Source organism: Camelus bactrianus, chromosome 31, assembly GCF_048773025.1.
Source record: "Camelus bactrianus isolate YW-2024 breed Bactrian camel chromosome 31, ASM4877302v1, whole genome shotgun sequence".
NCBI lineage: Eukaryota > Metazoa > Chordata > Mammalia > Artiodactyla > Camelidae > Camelus > Camelus bactrianus.
The window spans coordinates 22,722,507-22,741,202 of record NC_133569.1 but is presented as its reverse complement, the minus strand read 5'-3'; the positions used below and the strand labels follow the sequence as shown (position 1 = coordinate 22,741,202).

Here is an 18,696-nt window from a genome sequence, read left to right as displayed (position 1 = left end):
CGAGGAGAGGGAGAGGAAGGAGCATGGTGTCGTGGGGGAAGCCACGGTGGGTGGCCCAGATCCCCCCTCCAGGGCGAGACTCATCGCCCCACCTGTCCGGAGTGTAGTGGCTGCAACTCTCAGCTGAGTCCCTCTCTGCGGCAAGCCTCCTGGGTCACAGCCGCATGGCTCCCCAGGATGGGGAACAGGTGTAAAAGCCCAGCCCTCTCGCCCCAGCCTGGGTGAGCATCAGCAGAGCCTCACGGGGAAGTAAGTCCTCCCTCCACGCGGTCCTGCCGGCTTCCTTCCCCGCCGTGTTGCCAAGAGATTCCTCCGGAGATGCCTGAGCATCTCTGTCTTGGAGTCAGCCTCCTGGGAACGTCACCTGTGTCAGAGCCACTCTCTGGAGGTTGAACTGTGCGCTGGTGAGGGGTCGGGGTGAGATGGACGAAATGCATAGCCTTTCCCCCGGGGAAGCCCCCTTCAGCCCCTTCCCACCCACACCCACATACACACTCACACGTACACACACCTTCCCAGCCCTAATTTTCAACATCAACCTTAAGAATATCCAGAAACTGGAGAAAGGGATAACTGTCTTTTTCCCCCCACTGGATTACCCTCTGTGTTGTGTGTGTAAGAAAAGTAAATTTGCTGAACAGGCTTTTTCCTTTTCTGACACAGTGATGCCTTTTGGGAATCTGGACGTAGAAATACCCTATGAAACCAAGATATGTTAAAGATGGCTCTGGGAAATTCAGCCTTGAGAACACTTTGCTTTTCCCGGGCTCAGGAAGCAGGAGGCGGGAGGTGGTGACCGGATTGGGAAAGACAGACCTCGGGCTGGGGTTTTACTCCGGTTTTCCCATAGCCGTGTCTTTCTGGGGTGCCAGCTCTCGTTTGGAGCTGGCCAGTTGGCATCGCTGTGGCCCCTCCCGCTTTCTAAGTATAGTGTTTGAGCCCCAGCCAGATGGGAGCCAGAGCCAGAACTTCCCTGGAAAGCATTTGCTTTCACGGGGGCCGGGCCGGGGAAGCGGGTGCAGGAGGCCAGGGGGACCGGAGGGCGGGCAGGGGTGCTTAGACCCCTCCTGTTTCTTCTTTCTGTGGGCAGGCCTGGCTCCCTTGGGCTGCCTGTCTGTACATGAGGGGCTTGGACAAGTGGTCCTGAGGCTCCTTCTAGGCTAATCCCAGGGTGGGCGGCCCCCTCCTCCAGGCTGGTGGAAACCAAAGCGGGGCCTGGAGCAGGCCAAGCTCCAGGCTGCCCAGACGGGCGTTTGCAGGGGCCGCGGGACGGTGGCCCTGAGAACCTTAGCCCCTCGGATGGGAGCCGGGGAGCAAAGCAAGGGGACCTTGAGCAGCTGACCATCCTCTGCCCACCCCTGCCCCCTCGCTGCACCCAGCCCACCTGCCTGCCCCCTCCCGGAGCCCAGCAATCTCACGGCACCCTACTTTTCTCCAGTTGGGGAAATGCTCCAGGAACTCATTCATGTCCTCAGGGGGTCACCTCTCCTGGGATATTCCTACTTCTGGAAGCTCAGCCAAAGGATGTGCATGGCTAAGGGGGGGATTTCAGGACCCTGTGAAGGAACGGCCTGCTTGAGGGGAGGCGGGGAAGAGGGGCTCTGAACACAGCCCTCCATGGGCTGCCAGCGACCTGACCACGGGGTCCGGGGCCGTCATAGGGGTGGGAGGAGGAGGCAGCCTCGGGTTAGAGCGGGGGCCCGGGCGGTGGCCCACTGTCAGGCCTCACGCGCTGGGGGACCTGGCCTCTCTGGGCCACAGCCTTTTCGTAGGTAAAATGGGCTGCTGTGAGGGGTGAATGCAGTGCGGGTTTGGGAGGGCATCCAGCCCCCAGCCCAGTAACCGGTTACTTCCCTTCTTGATGTGGACAGCACCCCCTCGTCCCCAGCCCGCAGCCTGCTCTGCTCTGCCCACCCTCCTGCCTGGAAGAAGCAATCAAGCCAAGGTTCCCTTGGGCCTGGATCCCTCCGGCTCCGGCCTCATCTCGGCCCTGCAGCCCGGGAGGGTGACGTTGGGTGATGGATCCTGGCGGGCAAATCGGCGTGTTATTTTTGGTGTGAGGAATTTAATTAGCCTCACCTGTCACTGATTGCAAAAGCCATTGTGAGCCTCCGTACCACTCAATTAACCATAGTCAAGGCAGTGGGGGGGCCAGGGGAGAAGGGAGGATGCGGTGGGGACTGCGTGTGTGCCCGTGTGTGTGCCCGTGCATACATGTGTGCAGGGCGGAAAGAGGGGAGGGGCCGTGAGAGAGGAGAGGCTGCACCGGGGGAGGTGGCGAACTGGACTCTAAGTGGCTCCCTGCAGTGCCACCGGGCTTCGGTCAGTGCCACCGGCTGGCTGGGGCCCCGGCCGGCTCCATCACACCCCTGGCAAATCCCTCTTTGTTCCTGTCTTACTCCAGCTGCGCCCTCTCTCCCAGGACCTTTCCCCCACAAGCCAGCCTTCTGGAGTCGAGAGCTGGGAAGAAAAAGCTGGGGGGGGGGGGAGACAGCTGGCCAGAATAAAGTCAGCGTTTCCCCAGGGAGTGCGGCTTGGCTGAGGCTGCTGGAGCCCGGGTACCACTGTCGTTTATCACAGCTTGAAGCAATGACACTATATTAACTAATAATCATAATTATGGGAACAGTAATAAAAATAAGAGCAACACTTGAGCCAACTTTGACAGGGCATCATCTCGTCTATTTGTCCAAACAACCCTCTGGAGCACAGGGAGGTTAAGTCACTTACCCGACATCACACAGCTCAGCAGCGGTGGAGTCTGGCGGTGAACTCCGGCAGCTCGGAGTCTGCACTTGACCGCTTGCCGTGCTGCCTCCCATCGAGGCTCCCACAGCCGGATCTCAGGGTGGCACATAGGACTGGTCAGCAGGGTGCGTTTCTGTTTTTTCATAAAGATTGTGACGCCAGGAGGAACGTCTCTGTGTGTGTTGAGCTCCTGTTGGTGGTGGATGTGATGTTCTGGGGATGACGCTTTGACCGTGGTTGGAGTCAGGTTTGCTGAGGTGGAACCATGAAGTGCAGGGACTTGAAGCCAGCTGAAGGGACCGGACTTTCTTCTGAGGTTAGTGGGGAGCCCCTGAAGGTTCTGAGCATGGGAAGGGCACGGTGGGCACAGCCCTGGGCGGTGGGGGATGGGGCGCGGAGCAAGCCTGAATGCTGTGTGTCAACGGGTTTGATGGACCAGAGTCGGGGCAAAGAAACCAGCAGGGATCTGAGAGTTGTCAAGGTCACTAGCTTCATCTTTCACTAGCTGTGTGACCTTGAGAAAGTCCTCTCTCCTCTCTGGTCTGTCTCTTGCACATCTGTAAAAGTGGGGTGGGTGGAATCAGAAGATGTCTAAGATGTCTTGGGTGTTCTGTGATTCTCTGGATGACCTCAGCTGGGTGAGTAGATCTTGGAAGAAAAGAGGCAGGGAGGAGGCCTTAAGGAGTAGATTCTACAGGATCTAGGATCTGATTGGATAGACAGGATGCTGGAAAGGCTGGGGGGGGGGCGTCAGTGATGCTCCAACGGCAAGAAGAGATTGGTGTGCGAGAGACATCACGGGAAAATGATCTAGATTATGCAGTCGGACGAATAAACTTCTGCTCGGGGACCCAGCGAGGCAGACCCCTCCCACCAAAACAAACAGACCAAGGGAAAACAATGTATAGATGGGTAAGTTAATTAAAGCTGAACATTTCCCTATCAGGTTACATGGCAAGATGTGATTTTACCTTTAGCATCTATGCAAGGGTTCTGCCGTTTCCCCAGATTTTGTTTGCAGTTTTTGCGTGTGGAAGAACAATGTGTTATGCTTCCGGCTTCTCAGGGGAACTCGCGGGAAGTGCTGGGCGGGGCTGTTTCGAGGGAGAGGAAGGCGCGGTTACAGGATGCTCAGGGCTGCCATCTGAGAGGGTCAGCGAGCAGTAAGGGGACAAGCTGAGGTGACAGGAGTGCTGTGAGCTGCCAGCCAAGAAGAGATCCGCTGGGGCCCCCAAAGAAGGTGAGTTTTCTGAGAGAGTGAACTTGGGGTGAAGAGGATGCCAAGGTGGGAAAGGACCAGGCACAGTCCCCCAAAATGGTGACATGCGGGGATCTTTTGGTTCTCCAGTCTTGTTTCCCTGGGCCAGTCCCCACTCCCACCCTTCCAGATACAGCACCACCTGTGCACCACGGCTTCATGTCCCGGTCACTTCCTTCATCGCCTCTCTCGGAATAGACTGTCACCTGACTTACACGTTAGTGAGCTCCATCAGGAGAAACTGCTTCTGTTCACCCCTGTACTATTTCTGGCCTCCAGAACAGAGCTTGGCATTGAGTAGGCGCTCCCAGCAAGTGTGGGATGGCGTAAGTACATGCACGCATCCATGAATAAATGCAATGGTGATATTTCAGGCCTTGTGAAGCCTGGGCTGGGGAGAAATCTGGGGTGGCATGACCTTCCTCCTATAAATTCAGAGAACACCTGCTGCGGGGCCTGCTTGGGGAGGATCGCTGGTCGGCCTCCCTCCTGGCCGGCACCGCCCACGCGGTCTGACCACGGCTCCGTGAGACCCTGGGACGGGCTCCGGGTGCCGGCGAGGGGAGGCCGGCGCTGCCTGTTCTCAGGGGAACGAGAGCCTCTCTCCCCCTCTCTCTGTATATATATATTCCTTTTTGTTCTGTTTTTTTTTTTTTTTCCCTAAAATAAAAAGTAGGTCCAGGACTCACGGAAGGCTTGCAGCCTTGACAGTGCTCCAGAACAAGTGGGGTAGGCAAGCCTTTGCTCTCCACTTCGCTGCCCCTCCGGCCACCGTCTTCCCACGGCCCTGCCCCTTTTCAGGCACCCCGATTTTCTAGAGCCCCCCAGCCCTGTAGATGGAGAGGGGCTTAATCCTTTTCTATGCCACATAATCAATCACCCCAAATTTATTAAGTGGCTTAAAAACGCTGCCATTTGATGTGCTCACGGTCAAAATTCGGGAAGGGCTGAAGAGGGGAGGGGGAGCAAATCCCTGCTCCACGGGGGTCAGCTGGATCCTGGCCACTGGCTCAGCTGGTCACTGGCTCACCAGGACCCCCCAACCCCGTGGTCCATGGGGTCTCTCCAGCTAGCTTGAGGGACTTCTCACACAGCAGCTCAGGGCCCCCAGGAGTATAAAAGAGGACGCCGCCAGGGTTAGGCTGCCGTCTGAGCTTAGGCTGGAACTGGGGGAGTGTCGCTTCTGCTGACTTTGACTGGTTTGGGTGAGTCCTGGGCCTCCTGGACTGCAGGTCAGGGGACCACACAGGACGGTGAGGGGCAGGCATGTTCCAGTGTGTGTCACCAGTGTCGCAGCCGGCCAGCCGTGGGCCCAGCCAGGAGGAAGAAGGGTCACCCCAGGCCTCACATGGCCCTTTGCCCCAGTGCTGGGGCCTTGGCTTGGATGTGGGCTTGTCCCTGCCTGGTGGCCCGACCCTCCTTGGGCTCTGAAGGCTCATGGCACGCTGTCCACTCCACCCCCTCCCCCAGCCTGTCTCTGGTGCTGCTTCCATCACCCGTGAGGACAGACGGGTAGGCCTTGGCTGTGCGAATGCCTGCCCCTTTTCTTTCCTCTCCTCCCTACTCCTCTTACGCCCCACCCTTGCTGCCAAGGCCCCCCTCCCCCACCTACCAGCTTCCCGGAGACCCCGATCTCTCCCGTAGGCACGTAGCTACCCCCTCATGTGTTCCACAGACGGCCTTGTGGTTTTCATTCCCTCTTTACACGTCCCTTCTGTCTCCTGCCACCTGAGCAGAAAAGCCCTTTGAGCCTCGGATCTGATCCCAGAACAGGAGGGAACGCTTGTCGAGGTGAACAAGGCAGGTTGGCACGGAGAAGGCTGGACAGATGGCCACTGGGAGGCCCCAGGGTAGTGACAACAATAGCCACTCTGGTCTCCTGCCAAAGAGGCCATATGCAGTAGGCCAAGGAGCTGGCTGGTGAGGTGAGCAGCTGGAGGAGGGAGGCACGGAGGCCTGAAGCTGGGCCTGGTGTGTGTGGGGTGCCTTTAGGAAAGGACCCTCTACCTTTGCAGAGGACCATGGCCCTGGTCTCCTTTCCCCCTTCCTCAGGGTCTGCTAGGGCCCATACACAGAGAAGTCACAGGGCTGCGGAGGGGCGGGGAGCAGCTGGAAGTCCACCTGGGGTCCAGGCCCCTGCTTTCTCACCAGCCCTCATCAAGACTGACCCCGCCTCCTCCGTTGGTGGGGACGGACGTCATCTTGTTCCAAATGCAGAGGCCCCCAAGGAGCCGCCACGCCACAGCCTGGGGAAGAATGGTAGCGTGGGAGGGCGTGAGAAATGGCATCCTTTATTCATAAATAAAAACATAAAATTACCAGAAATAGTTTACATGGCCAAAAGGGGGCATCAAAAATAAAATAAAGCTGTCAGAAGCAGAGCAAACCAAACAACAAGACACAGCCAAGAGAAAAAATAACTCTGTACATATTTTTCCAAACGCCAGTCCATCCGCAGCCAGCCTCAGCCGGGGCTTCGCGCTCCGAAGGCAGAGGCCGCGCAGGAGGTAGACCCCGGAGGAGGCGGCAGCCTCCGCGCACACAGGGGCACAGCCTCCCGCAGGGGAAGCCCTCTCCCACAGCTGCCGCTCCAGCAGCCCCGCCTGGCTTCCCCCGGGCACCCCTCTCACCCAGGGGACGGCCCAGCCTGGGCCGGGATGAGAGCAGGGGCGGAGGCTCAGGGGAGAGGCAGCGCCCTGGTCCCCACGGAGCTCAGTGCACACGGGGGCCGAGTGTGCCCGGCAGGAGTTAGCCGGACACAGTGGCCGGAGGAGAAACCCCAGGCGGGTACCACGTGAGAGTCTGGTCACTCCAGGGCCCAGGGGCAGAGTCCCCTCTGTGGTGAGGTGGTGCGGATGCCACTGTCACTTTGCAGACAGCGGGACATTTCATCATCCTTTGGGGAGCAGAGGAAGCCGGCAGCAGAGCTCAGAGGGAGGGGCGGCGCGCTCCTGCTGGCCCTGGGCCAGGCCGCCTGCCTGGAGGCCCGCGTGGCCGACTCCCCCGGTCCCCCTAGCTCAGCCTCTGCTGCTCAGAGCCTCCATCCAGAGAGGCTGGGTTTGGCAAGGTCCGGGAATAGCAGGGAGGTTTTCGCACAGGGAAGGGAAGAAAAACCACAGGGCGGGCGGCAATGTCGCTAAGTTACAGGACACTGTTGTACTCTGGGGCCGCCACCCTTGGGCCTGGGCAGGGATGCGGCAGGGGGCAGGGAAGGGTCACACCATGGCGGAGCCGCTTTGCCCCTCCGTGCCCTCCCCCAGGCTTAGCACCCACCTCTTTGCAGGCGTGGTCTTGAGGGTAGAGCACGGGGCTTTGGCCGCTCTTTGGCGGGGGGAGGAGGGGGGTCCAGCCTGGGGAGGGGGAAGCTGCCCCTTTCTCTATCCCATGGGGCAGTCTCCCTGGAAGGAAGGACTCAAACAAGGCACAGGCCGGTGGAGATGGAGGGACCGAGGGCCGTGGCACAGGGAGTGGGTCATCTTTGACTTGGGGGTTTGCATGTGGCCGGTGGAGGGTACTGGCCTCCAGGCAGGAAGGGGACTCTTGACCTGTCAATTTCAGGTCTAAATCTAGCTAAAGACTAAGGGTAATGGCTTGAAATTCCAGAAAAGCTCCTCTGTCACACGAAGGCAGGACAGGCGCAACTTAACACGGGGACCGGAAGGCAGAGCCAACAGCAGGGGAGGCGGCCCTGCCCTCAGCCCAGGCTCAGGGAAGGGATGTGGTGGCCCTGGAGGGGCAGGGGCAGGAGGAGAAGGTGCTCTCCACTCCCACCCGGGGTGCTGAGGGCCAGCAGTCAGTCGGAGAGGCAGAACTGGGGGCCCTGGTCTGGGACTGCCGTGTCCCCAGACTTTCTTGTCCCTCCCACCCTGGTGAACCCCTCTCAGCACGCAGGCATGAGGCCCAGGAATCCAGCAAGGGCTGGCTGCCCTAAGAACAGCAGCTGTGGCTAGAGTCAAAAATAGAACATGGAACAGCCCGGCTGCCTGTGAGATCTGGCGTGCTTCTGGAAAGACAAGGAAGGAGAAAGAAGAAAGAAAAAGAAGAGAAAATTCCCTGATCCAAGCAACTGAGGAAACCACTTCTCCCCACGTCCGCACATCTTCAGAAGCTCAGCCTCCTGCAGGCCCTGGCCCCGCCCACAGCAGGCACCCTGGGTCCTTGACAAGGGGCTCCCGTGGGGCTGCAAGTGGAGGGGGGTCAGCTGGGGACCCTGGAGCTGTTCAGAGGCTGCGTTGGTGTCTCTTACTCTCTTTGGCCACTGGCACTCGGGGCCCCCTCCCTGACCTGTAAAGTCCGTCTCCGCTGAGCCCTGGAGGTGAGAAAGGGAATAGCGGGCAGCGGGCTGGAGCTGCGGGCGAAGCGGGGGATGCCCAGACCACCCTGCGCCATCTCAGTGGACACAGGTTATTCTGGATCCAAGCAAAGGCTTGGTTCTCGGGAAAGAAAAACAAATCAGAGTCGCCTCTGGTCAGCTTGACCCAGGTGGGGAAATTCCCACCTCGGGTCCCACGAGGACAGATCTGGAGGCTCCCCTGGGGACAGCTGGAAGTCACACCCTCTCTGTGTCATGACGCCCTCAATCTCTCCTTCTCAGCATCCACCCCAGAACCTTGGGTCTATGGCTTTAAGAAGAGTGGTTGTGGAGGTCGAAGGCCACCAGCCGTCCACAGGCTGCTGACCCTGCTCACCTCCAGGCCTGACTGTTACCGCCTGGCTTCTCCCTCAGACCCTCTCTGGGTCTTGCTGAGTCTAGACACTCCCGGGCGGCCCCAGTTCTTCCCTCCTTTCTGCAACCTGCCAGGGTCCCCACACCCCACTGCAACCCCTACACCTCTGTGGCCGGGGGAAAACGGCTCGGGGTATGACCGGGTCGGGTTCCCAAGCTTCTGCTCACAAGTGGCTGAATTCTATTCCCAAGGCATCCCAGTGTGTCCTGGGGTTGGGGGGAAAGAGGCTGTGGGAAGAGCGGTGGAAGGGGGGTTCCGTCCTGGGGAGGCCACTGGCCTTGACGGCAGTCGCCACCATTCCTGGGAAAAGGGCATCTCTAAGTATCTGAACAAAGGCCAAGGTTTAGGGAGCCCTTAACCGAATGATGGAGATCCCACAACTCATCTCTTGGCAAAGCTAGAGGTCTGGTAGGCTGCAGGGATGCTGAGCGCGGGGACTTGGGACAAGTGGAGAGAGGCCAGGTTGCAGCCCCTCTTCCCCCCTCCCCTCCCCCCGAGGCTCCCAGGTCTGGGCTTCTCTCAGAGAGGCCTGAGCAGGGAGATGGGGAGGGGTCCCTCGCTGACAGGGGCTCAGCACCCCTGCCCCCCGAGGCCGGCCCCCGGCCCCCTCCCGGGAGGCCCCTCAGATCTCGGTGGCGATGATGTCCTCGTAGGGGATGTCCGCCCCCTCCAGGTCAATCTCAAAGGGCTCCCCGGCGCCGTCCCCGCGGGCCAGCTGCTGCAGCGTCTTCTCCAGGCGCTGGTTCCGCTGGTACATGGCCAGGTAGCTCTGCTGCAGCTGCTTCTGGTACTGGATCACCTTCTCCTTCTCCTCCCGCCACACCAGCCGCTCGTGCTGGAAGCCTGAGGACATCTGGTCGTGGCCCTGCCGCGCCTCCTTCAGCTCAGCGCGCAGCCGCTCCAGCTCCCGCTGCAGGGCGGGCACGTCCTCGGGGGCGGCGGCGGCGGCGGCCTCCCGGCCCCGCTGCAGGGCGGCCTGGGCCCGCAGCTCCCGCAGCTCCTGCTCCAGCAGGTTCACCTTCTCCCGCAGGAGCTCCGCCTCGTTCTTCTTGCGCTGCAGCTCGTTCTCGCAGACCTCCAGCTCCAGGCCCTTGGTGCGCAGGGCGCCCTCCAGGTCCTGCGTCCTCAGCTCCAGGCCCTCCAGCTTGCCCCGCGTGTCCTTCAGCTGCGCCCTCAGGTTGAGGATCTCACTGGCCTTGGCGTTGATCTCCGTCTGGGACTCCTTCAGCTGCTGCTTCAGGAGCGAGATCTCGCCGGACTTCTGGCACACCTGCCGCGGGGCGGAGCGAGGCGGGGAGAGAGAGGGCCGAGAGGTGAGTCAGCGTCGGGGGAAGCCGCATCCGGCCGCCTGAAAGAATGGTGCCCAAGAAAGCCCAGCCCCTCTGGGAGGCTCTTTCCCGTCTGCCTGGGTCTGTCCACACGCCAGCCTCGCCCCCGACTCAAGAGTCTGAATCGCAAGCGGTTCCCAAACCTTTGGCTCTGCGTAAATCAGGGATCTGGGGTTTACCCTGCCCACGGCTGGTAGCGCCACCATCCACATTAACGTCAATGATACTGACTTCGGAGTCCGCCAGATTCCCATCGTCCGTGTTTACGCCGGCACCCTCTGGCCTCACCCCTGCACACAGCCCGCCGTCCGCTCCTCCCTCCTGGGCCAAAGACTACACTCACCCAATCACGGCCGCACCCTGCGAGCAGCCTGGCTCAGAGACAGCGCCCCGTTGGAATCTGCCAGATGATGAGCCAACGGGTTCTCCTGCTGCCCCGCTCCTCCACCATTTCCACTCTTACTCCCCGTCCAAAGTCGGCCAAGAGCAGCCAATAAAGCCAACGGCACGGACTCAGATCCACGTGTCTCTGAGGTCTTGGCCATTTGGGGTCACGTGGCTCAGCTGAAGTCCGAGGCCGGTCTGGCTGGCTGTGTCACTGGAGCGTTTCCTGCTGGCCGGTGGGAGAGCTGGCCTGAATGCAGGCCAGGGCCTGGGCCCCCAACAGCCTGGATTCTCGGGAGAAGACCGGAGGCTACCGTGACATTCCTCACTTCTGCTCTCGGGGTAGAACCCGCCCCTTGCTCTCATGAACGACCCAGGAAGCACGTATAGCCCCGCCCACGATGCTTGGCGGGGACGGAGGATGCCTTCCCAAGGCCAAGCCAGTATTTGTTCATGGAGAGGGTGCAGAGCCGCGGCTGAGGCCTGGGCCTGGCTTTGAATCCTGACTGGACCTAAACGGATCCCAGATCCATCAGCTTGGTAGCAATACAGCGTAGTGATTAAAACTGTGAACTCTGGGCCTGACTCTTGGGATCCCAGCGGGCTCTGATACCTGTTATGAGGTGACCTTGGCAAGGCATCAGACGAGCCGTTTGCTTTTAAAACTGCTCTCTGTGCCTCCGTGTCCTCAACTGAAAACTGAGGATTAGTAATTGTACCGACTTTATAGGCTGTGGGAAGGATTAGATGGAAGAACCTGGGGCCCGGACTTAACAAACACTCTATGAATTACTATTATTATAATAAATGTTTGGAATATATTTCTGTGTTACTGTGAATATTTCTTTTTGTTTTGTTTTGTTTTAGTATATAGCCTGACAGGACAGCCTGGGAATGAGGTCGCAGCAAGGTCCAGCTTAGCTCCGGGTCGGACAACAAGGAGGGATACGCCATGCCGGCCCTGGCTGACGTCTGAGACGCCCTGAGGGTCCCCTGGCCCTGGCTGAGGACTGGCTGGGGAAGGGTCTGCTGAGCCTTCATCAATGGGGAAGAGGAAGGCGCTGGTCCCACGGCTGAGGAAGGCCCTCTCCTCTTCGGGAAACCCGGCAAACAGGAAGTGACTCTCCCTTCCCGCCTGCCTGCTGCCCTCGTCCACCTCGTCCACAAAATGATCCTTTTCCTCTACCCCGGATAACCCCTGTCACTCAGATTTCCAGGACAAGTACCGGTAGCTCCAGTGTGAACACCCCACCTGGGTGCTGGTCTGACCAGACACAGTGAGTCCGCAGCCCCTTCCCAGGGCAGGAGTCTTTGGGGTGAATGCCATGCGCGCGCCCCTGCTGGTCCCCTCACCGCCTCCCTCCAGGGGCCTCTCAAGTGAGAAAAGCAAGTAGGTTCGCCAGCCAGGCCAGGCCAGGCCCAGACGCCCCGCTTCCTGGTGTGTCTGAGTGAGTGTGTGCGTGCAGACGTGAGCCCTTTTCTTCTTGCTCTCTGTGTCCATCTCAGCCCACCAAGTAGAAGCCCCGCTTGCACTTCTGTGAGGAGTGGCCAGTTCCGTCCCTGAGGCCTGGTGGATCCCCTTCCCTCCAAAGTCAGGGATGAACCCCACACTCTCCCGTGGGCTCTGGGAGCAGCGTGAACTCGGGGTGTCCTGTGCTCCCGCTGAGCCTCTGTGAGCAGAGGCAGTGAGGCAGCCACCCGAGAGCCCGGCTGGGACCCAGTTCTCCTATTCCAGCTTCTCGGACAATGACTCTGACAGTAAATTCAACTCTGGCCATGAGGCACCGCGGTGGGGGGGAGGAGGACGCCCAGACTAAGTGCACCCCCAGCGCGGTGACCCCGGGAGCCCCTCCTTGGGGTCACGAAGCCGGCACTTCAGCCCAGTTTGCCCGGGCATCTGCCCGGAACCCAGAGGAGGACCTGGAGAAGGGGCTGGGGATGCTGGGGGACCAAGCCACCGCCCACCCGCTGGCCTCACCTCCCACTGCGTCTCCTCCAGCGCGGGCGCGAAGCTGGTTTTCTCCCTCTCGTAGGACCTGAGCTTGGTCTCCAGCAGGTCCTGCTCCTTCATGAGGCTCTCGAGCTCCTGGCGCAGCTGCCGCTTCTCCTGCTGGAGCTGGAGCACCTGCAGGTGCAGCGCCTGCTGGGCGCGCTGGCTCTTCTGGGAGGCAGCCTTCAGCTTGCCCCTGGGCTCCAGCCCCTCCGGCTCATCCGGGCAGCGCCGTGGCCGCTCCTCGTAGGCCTGGCCGGCGGCCAGCTCCCTCCCCTCGAAGCTGCGGTGCAGCTTCTGGAGCTCGTCCTCCCTCTCCAGCAGCTTCTGCTCCAGCTCCTGGATGGTGCACTGGTCCGTGGAGATGGGGGAGCGGACGCAGGCGGGGCCCTTGTCCGCCTTGCTGGGGTGGGCCAGCTTGCTCCCCCCGTCGGAGAAAGACAGGGCCTTGAGGCTCACCATGTTGCTGTCCTGGAGGATGAGGCCCTGGGTGATGTTGTGAGCCGAGCCCCCGAAGCGGCTGGCGGGCCCCACGGGGGTGACCAGCGGGTCCAGCTGGTAGCTGCTGCTGGTGCTGTGCGTGGGCAGGCTGGACATGGAGTTCCGGCCGGAGTCGGACAGCGCCCCGGAGCACAGGCCGGGCTTCAGCTCCTGCTCCTTGGGCTTGTCCGGGGGCGCAGGGTGCAGCTGGTGGCCGGCGCTCTCGGGGGATGAGTGGAGGATGGCTCCGGACCGCGGCAGCACCGGCTTGAACGCTGTGGGTCTCACTGCCCCCTTCTCTGAGCCCTGGGGGGGGAAAACAGCCATAGGGACCCCATTGTCTCCCCCAACATGGCCCTGGTCGGGTGTATGTGCCCACCACGTGGCACCTTCCTGGTTGGGGGCCACCGCAACCTCCCCGTTTGCTCTGAAGGAGCGGAAGGTGGCGAATCTCTCTCTGAGCCTGGAGATCTCTAAGAATCACAAGGCACCTTTGTTTTTGAACCACTAGCCTGTCACCAGCTTGTTCCGAGATGGTAAACAGCCCTTTGAGGTTCTCTGGCTAAGACCCAGCCCCCCACCCACAGGTGCCAGGGTTCTGGTCTGGGGCTCCGTGGGGTGCAGCTAAGGACGCTGGATGTGCTGTCCTTTTTTCACCTTTGCTGCCCCTTCCAGTGGTCTGGGGGCAAGAACGCTGATCGTGGCCTCCTCAAAGGGCTGGAGGGATCGCTTGAAGTAACAGTCTTTTCCCCACGGTTGTCATTTTCATTGGTAGAGGGCTTCAGTTTACAAGCCCTTTACTTTGAAAAGCCTAGAGCCCTGCACAGACATATGGGGCTGTTTCCTGAGCTTATCAGCTCCACAGAGTCCTCCCCTGGGATGGGGCCAGGGCACTGAATAGGAGCAATGTTTTCAGTGGTCGCTGGTGGGACCCACGGGAGTTTGAGCTGCCAGCAGGGATTTCTGAGTACACAGGACCCTTTGTCCCCATCCCTGTAGACTGATGATGGTACCAAACTCAGTCCTTACCCAGCCAAAGAGACTTCGGGGCCAGCTTGAGCAGGAGCTGCTGCCCCACCAGAGCAGCAGAGGAGGGGAAAGGCCACCTCCGTGAGTCCACGAGTGGGACCAGCAGGCAGCTCTCCACCTGCTCCTCCAGGCAGTGATTGAGTCCCCGTCCCTCCCACGTGCTTGGGGACGCTGTTGGCCCTGCCTTGGTAATTCCAGTGGAGCTCAGAAAAGCTTTCACATCTGCTTTGATCTTTGCTAAGGGCTCACCCAGGACTTCTGCACCTGAGGACTGACCCACGCGCCCATTTCCTCGTCCAACCTCTGCTCTCTGCCGTGGCTGAGCATTCCTGCTCTCACCACATCGCCCTGCCTCGCGGAGATGGCAGCGTTTAAACCCCCACCAACCCGCTCCAGCCCGGGTGCTCCCTCCTGCCTTTCCCACCCACCCAGCCCCACCACAGACCCCGCTTACCACTTCTAGCTGATTGGAGAAGGGCATGAGCTTTGGCGGGGTGGACGGGTCGAAGTCCACCCCGGCCTGGCCCCCTACGTCCGCACTGGACAGTGCAGTGTAATCGGGGCGGTGGGAGCCCCGGGCCTTCTGGCTGACCTTGATGTAGAAGAAGTCTTCGCTCTTGCCCATCTTGGAGCTGGACTTGCCATGACCCGAGTCCTGGGAGAAGCCAAACCTCAGGAGCCCGTCTGAGTACCGATTGAGTTTCTTGAGGTGGGAGGACTTCCGCAGCTTGTACTGTGAGGCCCGGCAGTGCTTGCCGTGGAAGCCGTGGCCAGAGATAAGGCTACTGACACTGCCCATGGTGACACGGGGCCAGTGACAGGCAGGGCGGCGCGGGGACCCGGCGAGGCTGTGGCAGCAAGGGGCAGTCCTGGCTCCACGAGGAGACTGTGGTCATAGCAGAAGCCTCATGGAGCCCGGGAGAGCCTCGACCTGGAAGAGACACAAGCAGAAGTCGGGCTGGGACGGTCCCCGCTGGTGACCTAGGCATTCCGACCGCTAGGTTCGGGCAGCAGAGATGTGCACATCTCTCTTCACGGGAGCTCAGCCCTGCTCTGTGACCGGGCTCCACACTCATTCTCCCTTTGTGTGCAGTTCAGCACACACTCACGGGGAGCCCCCGTCTTTGGAAAGGCACTCTTCCCAGCACTGGGATGCAGGGGTGCATTCCCCGTGCTCAGCAGGGCTCGTGTTCCGTGTAGTGTGGACAAGCTAAAACCAGATCCATGTGTCCGACCTCAAGGGATCATGTGCTACGGGGGGGTGGGGGGATAAAGCAGAGAGGGTTGGATGCAGTTCTGGGAGGTGGTTATTTTCTGCAGGGAGTCTGAGGGAGGGCTCTCTGTTGGGTATCACAGGAAGAGAACTTCAGAATATGAGGGAGCAAGCCACGTGGAAACCTGGGGGCAGAGGGAAGATGCTCAGAAGCAGCCCCAAGTGCAAAGCCCTGAGTCCCTGCGTGGAGGGTGCTTGGCGCATATGAGACCAGCAAGAAGACGGGTCTGGCTGGAGGGGAGTTAGCAATGGGGGGCACGGGGGATGGAGAAGTCAGAATTTTGGCTTTTAGTCTGATTGAGATAAGAAGCCCCAGATGGCTTTAAGCTGCTGACAGCGAGATCTGCCTTATGCTGGGGTCACCCTGGCTGCTGGTGGAAAGGGGGCCACTGAATGGCCTGAGTAGAAGTGGTGGTCCAGTGACCGCAGGGGAGTGACATGGCTGAGCCAAGGTGGGAGCTATGGATTCCATTTTAAGATGTAATTTTAAGGTCGAGCGGGTAGGATTTGTTAAAGGACTGGATGCAGAGAGTGAAAGAGGAGTCCAGGATGACCCCAGTGCTTTTCATCCATGCAGCTAGAAGAAGTAAGTTGCCATTTACTGAGACGCAAAAGACCACAGCGGGAGTTGGCGTGGGATGAGGTGGGGGTGGGAGATAGGAGTTTGAGTTGGGACGTTCGGTTTGCAAAGCCCATTAGACATCCGTGGAACGGTGGCGAGCAGGCAGCATGATGGGTGCGGAGCGGTGGGAGCGGCAGATTTGCACGTATAAGCTGTCTGTGCGTAGAGGCCAGCCTTGAGACCAGACGAAAGCAAGGGCAGGAAGACAAGACACGCGTGGGGACTGGTTCTCGGGGGTCAGGAAGGTGAGGAGAATGAGGAACAGACACTGAGAAGGCTCTGGCAGGTGCAGGAGACCCACGCAAGGCGAGGATGCGGATGGTGGCCTTGAATGCCGCTGAAGGAAGACGGCGGCTGGGAACCGGTCAGTGGATTAGGCCATGTGGAGGCACCAGTGATCTTGACGAGAGCAGTTTTGGTGGGGTGATGGGAAGAAAGGCCTGACTGGAGAGGGTTCATGAGGAAAAGGGGAGAGAAACAACTGTACCCTTGAACTGGATTCCCAGTTACGCTCCCCCCACCAGCTATGATGTGTGAGGCAAACTCTTCAGCATCTTGAACCTTCAGTTCCACACACGAGTTCTAAGACATACTTTAAAATGTTTTTTAAAGTGATAGGAATGCCTCTTATAATCAGTGCTGAAAACGACCTTGCTAATCAGCAGACAGAGGAATGCCCTGGGTGGGTCACGTGATTCTTCAGCTCTAGGAAAGGCTGTGTGGGTGTCATGCATGGTGAGGGGTCTTTTTCAGTCATTCGAAGAATGATAGATAATCCAATTAAAGGGGGGGGGGACTACAAGTTTAATAAAGCAGGAAATGCAGAAGGAATCCTGCCCTCTTTACTCTGCCCTGAGTCACCCTGTCAATCCCAGAGGGGTGCAAGACGTCCCAGGTGGGTGACGAGGGCGTACAGACCTGGCTGAGGGAGCCAGAAGACTGCAGACTGATCGTGAAGGCTTAGATTCCACCTTGCACTGTCATCTTGAGGAATAAGGTGGTTATGTTACGAATAAATACATTCTGTATTCTGATTGTAAAAGCACAGCACAACAAAACATCACTGTGCAAGCACAACGCATGCGTTTCGATGCAAAGCTTTTATTAAACGGACGGCCTCTTAGAATCAGGGAAACACAGTGATGCCTCGTAGGGTCATTACGAGCCGTTTGCTGGGTACCACCGTAAGAGAATAGGTCGGTGCATTTATTGAAAGCCTCGTACATAGTGGGCACTCAATAAATGGGAAGTGTTTTCTGCGGTTTCTGTGATTTATCTTACCCTCCTTGCTCTCTCCAGCGTTCGTCATCCCTGCCCAACTTTCAGGGGTCACATCTCATTTTCCAGAACTAACTCTCTCCCTTCCAAACGCGACATCCTGGGGCCCCATCCCCTGGCAGCGTGACGTACAAGCATGGAGTTTCTGCTCATCCAACAGCTGACAGTGACAGAATGTGTTTTTCAGGCCCCAGGCCCTCCATCTCTTGCTTAACTGAGACCTCCAGGTCCCATGAGGCAAATACTCCACTGCTGCCCCCTTGGAGGGAAGCTCGTTTGGGCCAAAAGACTCTCCTGCTCCCTGCACGTTCTGTACGAACTGGGCAGCGGGCGACTGGCCTTCTCCCCGTCCAGTGACACAGCTGTGGGTGTGCACACGGGCATTGTGGCTAAGATAAGACCGCTGGCTCTAGAATCAGACAGATTTCAATTTGAAAATGAACCTCTGAGGTTTCCCTGCTTGCAAGATGGAAATCAGAGCAAGTTCACCGGATGGGGGTGAGGGAGAAGTGGACTCACAGAAGCCAAGTGCACTGCTTGGCCCATGGCAGGTGCTGTCCAGGGGAGGGCGAGGTCAACAGACGGCCAAGACCAGGGGGTTTTCAAGAAGCATATGACAGCTGGAGCAGAACCAGAGCACCGGGCAGACTTTAAATTAATCTGTTTGCAGCTCTCCGGCTGCATTGCTCTCTCCTGTCACTGGGACCTTGAGACAGGATCCAAATTTGTCTTTGCTCAATCTGTTCGTCTTAAGCATCTGGGGGGTCACGGCATCACGCCCCCTGGTGAAAGCTTTCCGAAGCTCCCCCCACCAGTCCTTGGAGTAGAGCAGACGCCCCCCTAAGTCCTGTAGGCGCCGGCAGGCCCTGGTTTTGCCCACCGCTCCAGTCTCACCACTGCAATGACAGCCCCACTCGTTTCTTCCTGTCGCTTGAAGGCACCAAGCCTTCTCCCACCCAGCCAGGCACTTTCCCGCCAGCTGCCACCTCCACCAACAACCCTCTTCCCTCCGCACACAGATTTCCCTTTCTCATCCCTTAGTTTTCAGTTCAAATCTCACCTTCGCCAGGCGACCTTCTCTGGCTACCCTTGGGAAAAAACCCACGTCCCCCATTTCTGTTGGCCCCACCTGTTTATTTCCTTCCTGACACTTGCTTTACCCTTTAATGATCTTATTTTTCAATGTGCTTATTGTATCTCTCCCCCAGAATTTCAGCTCTAGAGGCAAATGAGGCAACAACTCAGAGGTTAGATGACTTGGCCCTTGTCATTCAGTTGGCCAGTGACCAAGGTGGGATTTGAACCCAGACCCAGATTCCATTGTCTCGCTGGGAGAGCAGACTGCTGGGGACTGTAGGTGAGGCTCAGAATGTGGGGGGTCCTGGCCTGGATAGCCAGTCAGTCCCCAGGGCTGGCAGAGAGAAAGCCTGGCGGAGGGTGGGGGATGGTCAGGGGTAACTTTCCGTGGCCTCCAGCCGTAGCATCATTTCCCTCTTGGGCAGAGACAATAAGGCTTTGGGTACAGGTGAGCTCCTCCATTCATCCGAGCAGCAGCTGGATGATGTGCGAAGCCCAAGCA

At 59.1% G+C, this 18,696-nt stretch overlaps 1 protein-coding gene and 1 long non-coding RNA gene across 3 annotated transcripts in view; one reads left to right on the top strand and one right to left on the bottom strand.

Annotated features, from left to right (window-relative positions):
• The first annotated feature begins 3,999 nt into the window (after window positions 1–3,999).
• LOC141575736 (uncharacterized) lies at window positions 4,000–11,266 on the top strand. Its single transcript, XR_012503512.1, has 2 exons — window positions 4,000–4,332; window positions 9,764–11,266. It is a non-coding gene; the product is annotated as an uncharacterized LOC141575736 (long non-coding RNA).
• Window positions 6,277–18,696, bottom strand: part of LZTS1 (leucine zipper tumor suppressor 1) — a 48,421-nt gene continuing 36,001 nt past the window's right edge. Inside the window, exons 2-4 of one of the 2 annotated variants that reach the window (XM_074355833.1) lie at window positions 14,402–14,875; window positions 12,424–13,221; window positions 6,277–10,003 (exon numbers count right to left, since the gene is read on the bottom strand). In XM_074355833.1, coding sequence (XP_074211934.1) covers window positions 9,356–10,003; window positions 12,424–13,221; window positions 14,402–14,743 — 1,788 coding nt within the window. In that variant the 5' untranslated portion in view covers window positions 14,744–14,875 and the 3' untranslated portion in view covers window positions 6,277–9,355. Of the gene's footprint in view, window positions 10,004–12,423; window positions 13,222–14,398; window positions 14,876–18,696 lie in introns of both variants that reach the window. The other variant, XM_010955018.3, reaches the window with a different exon arrangement.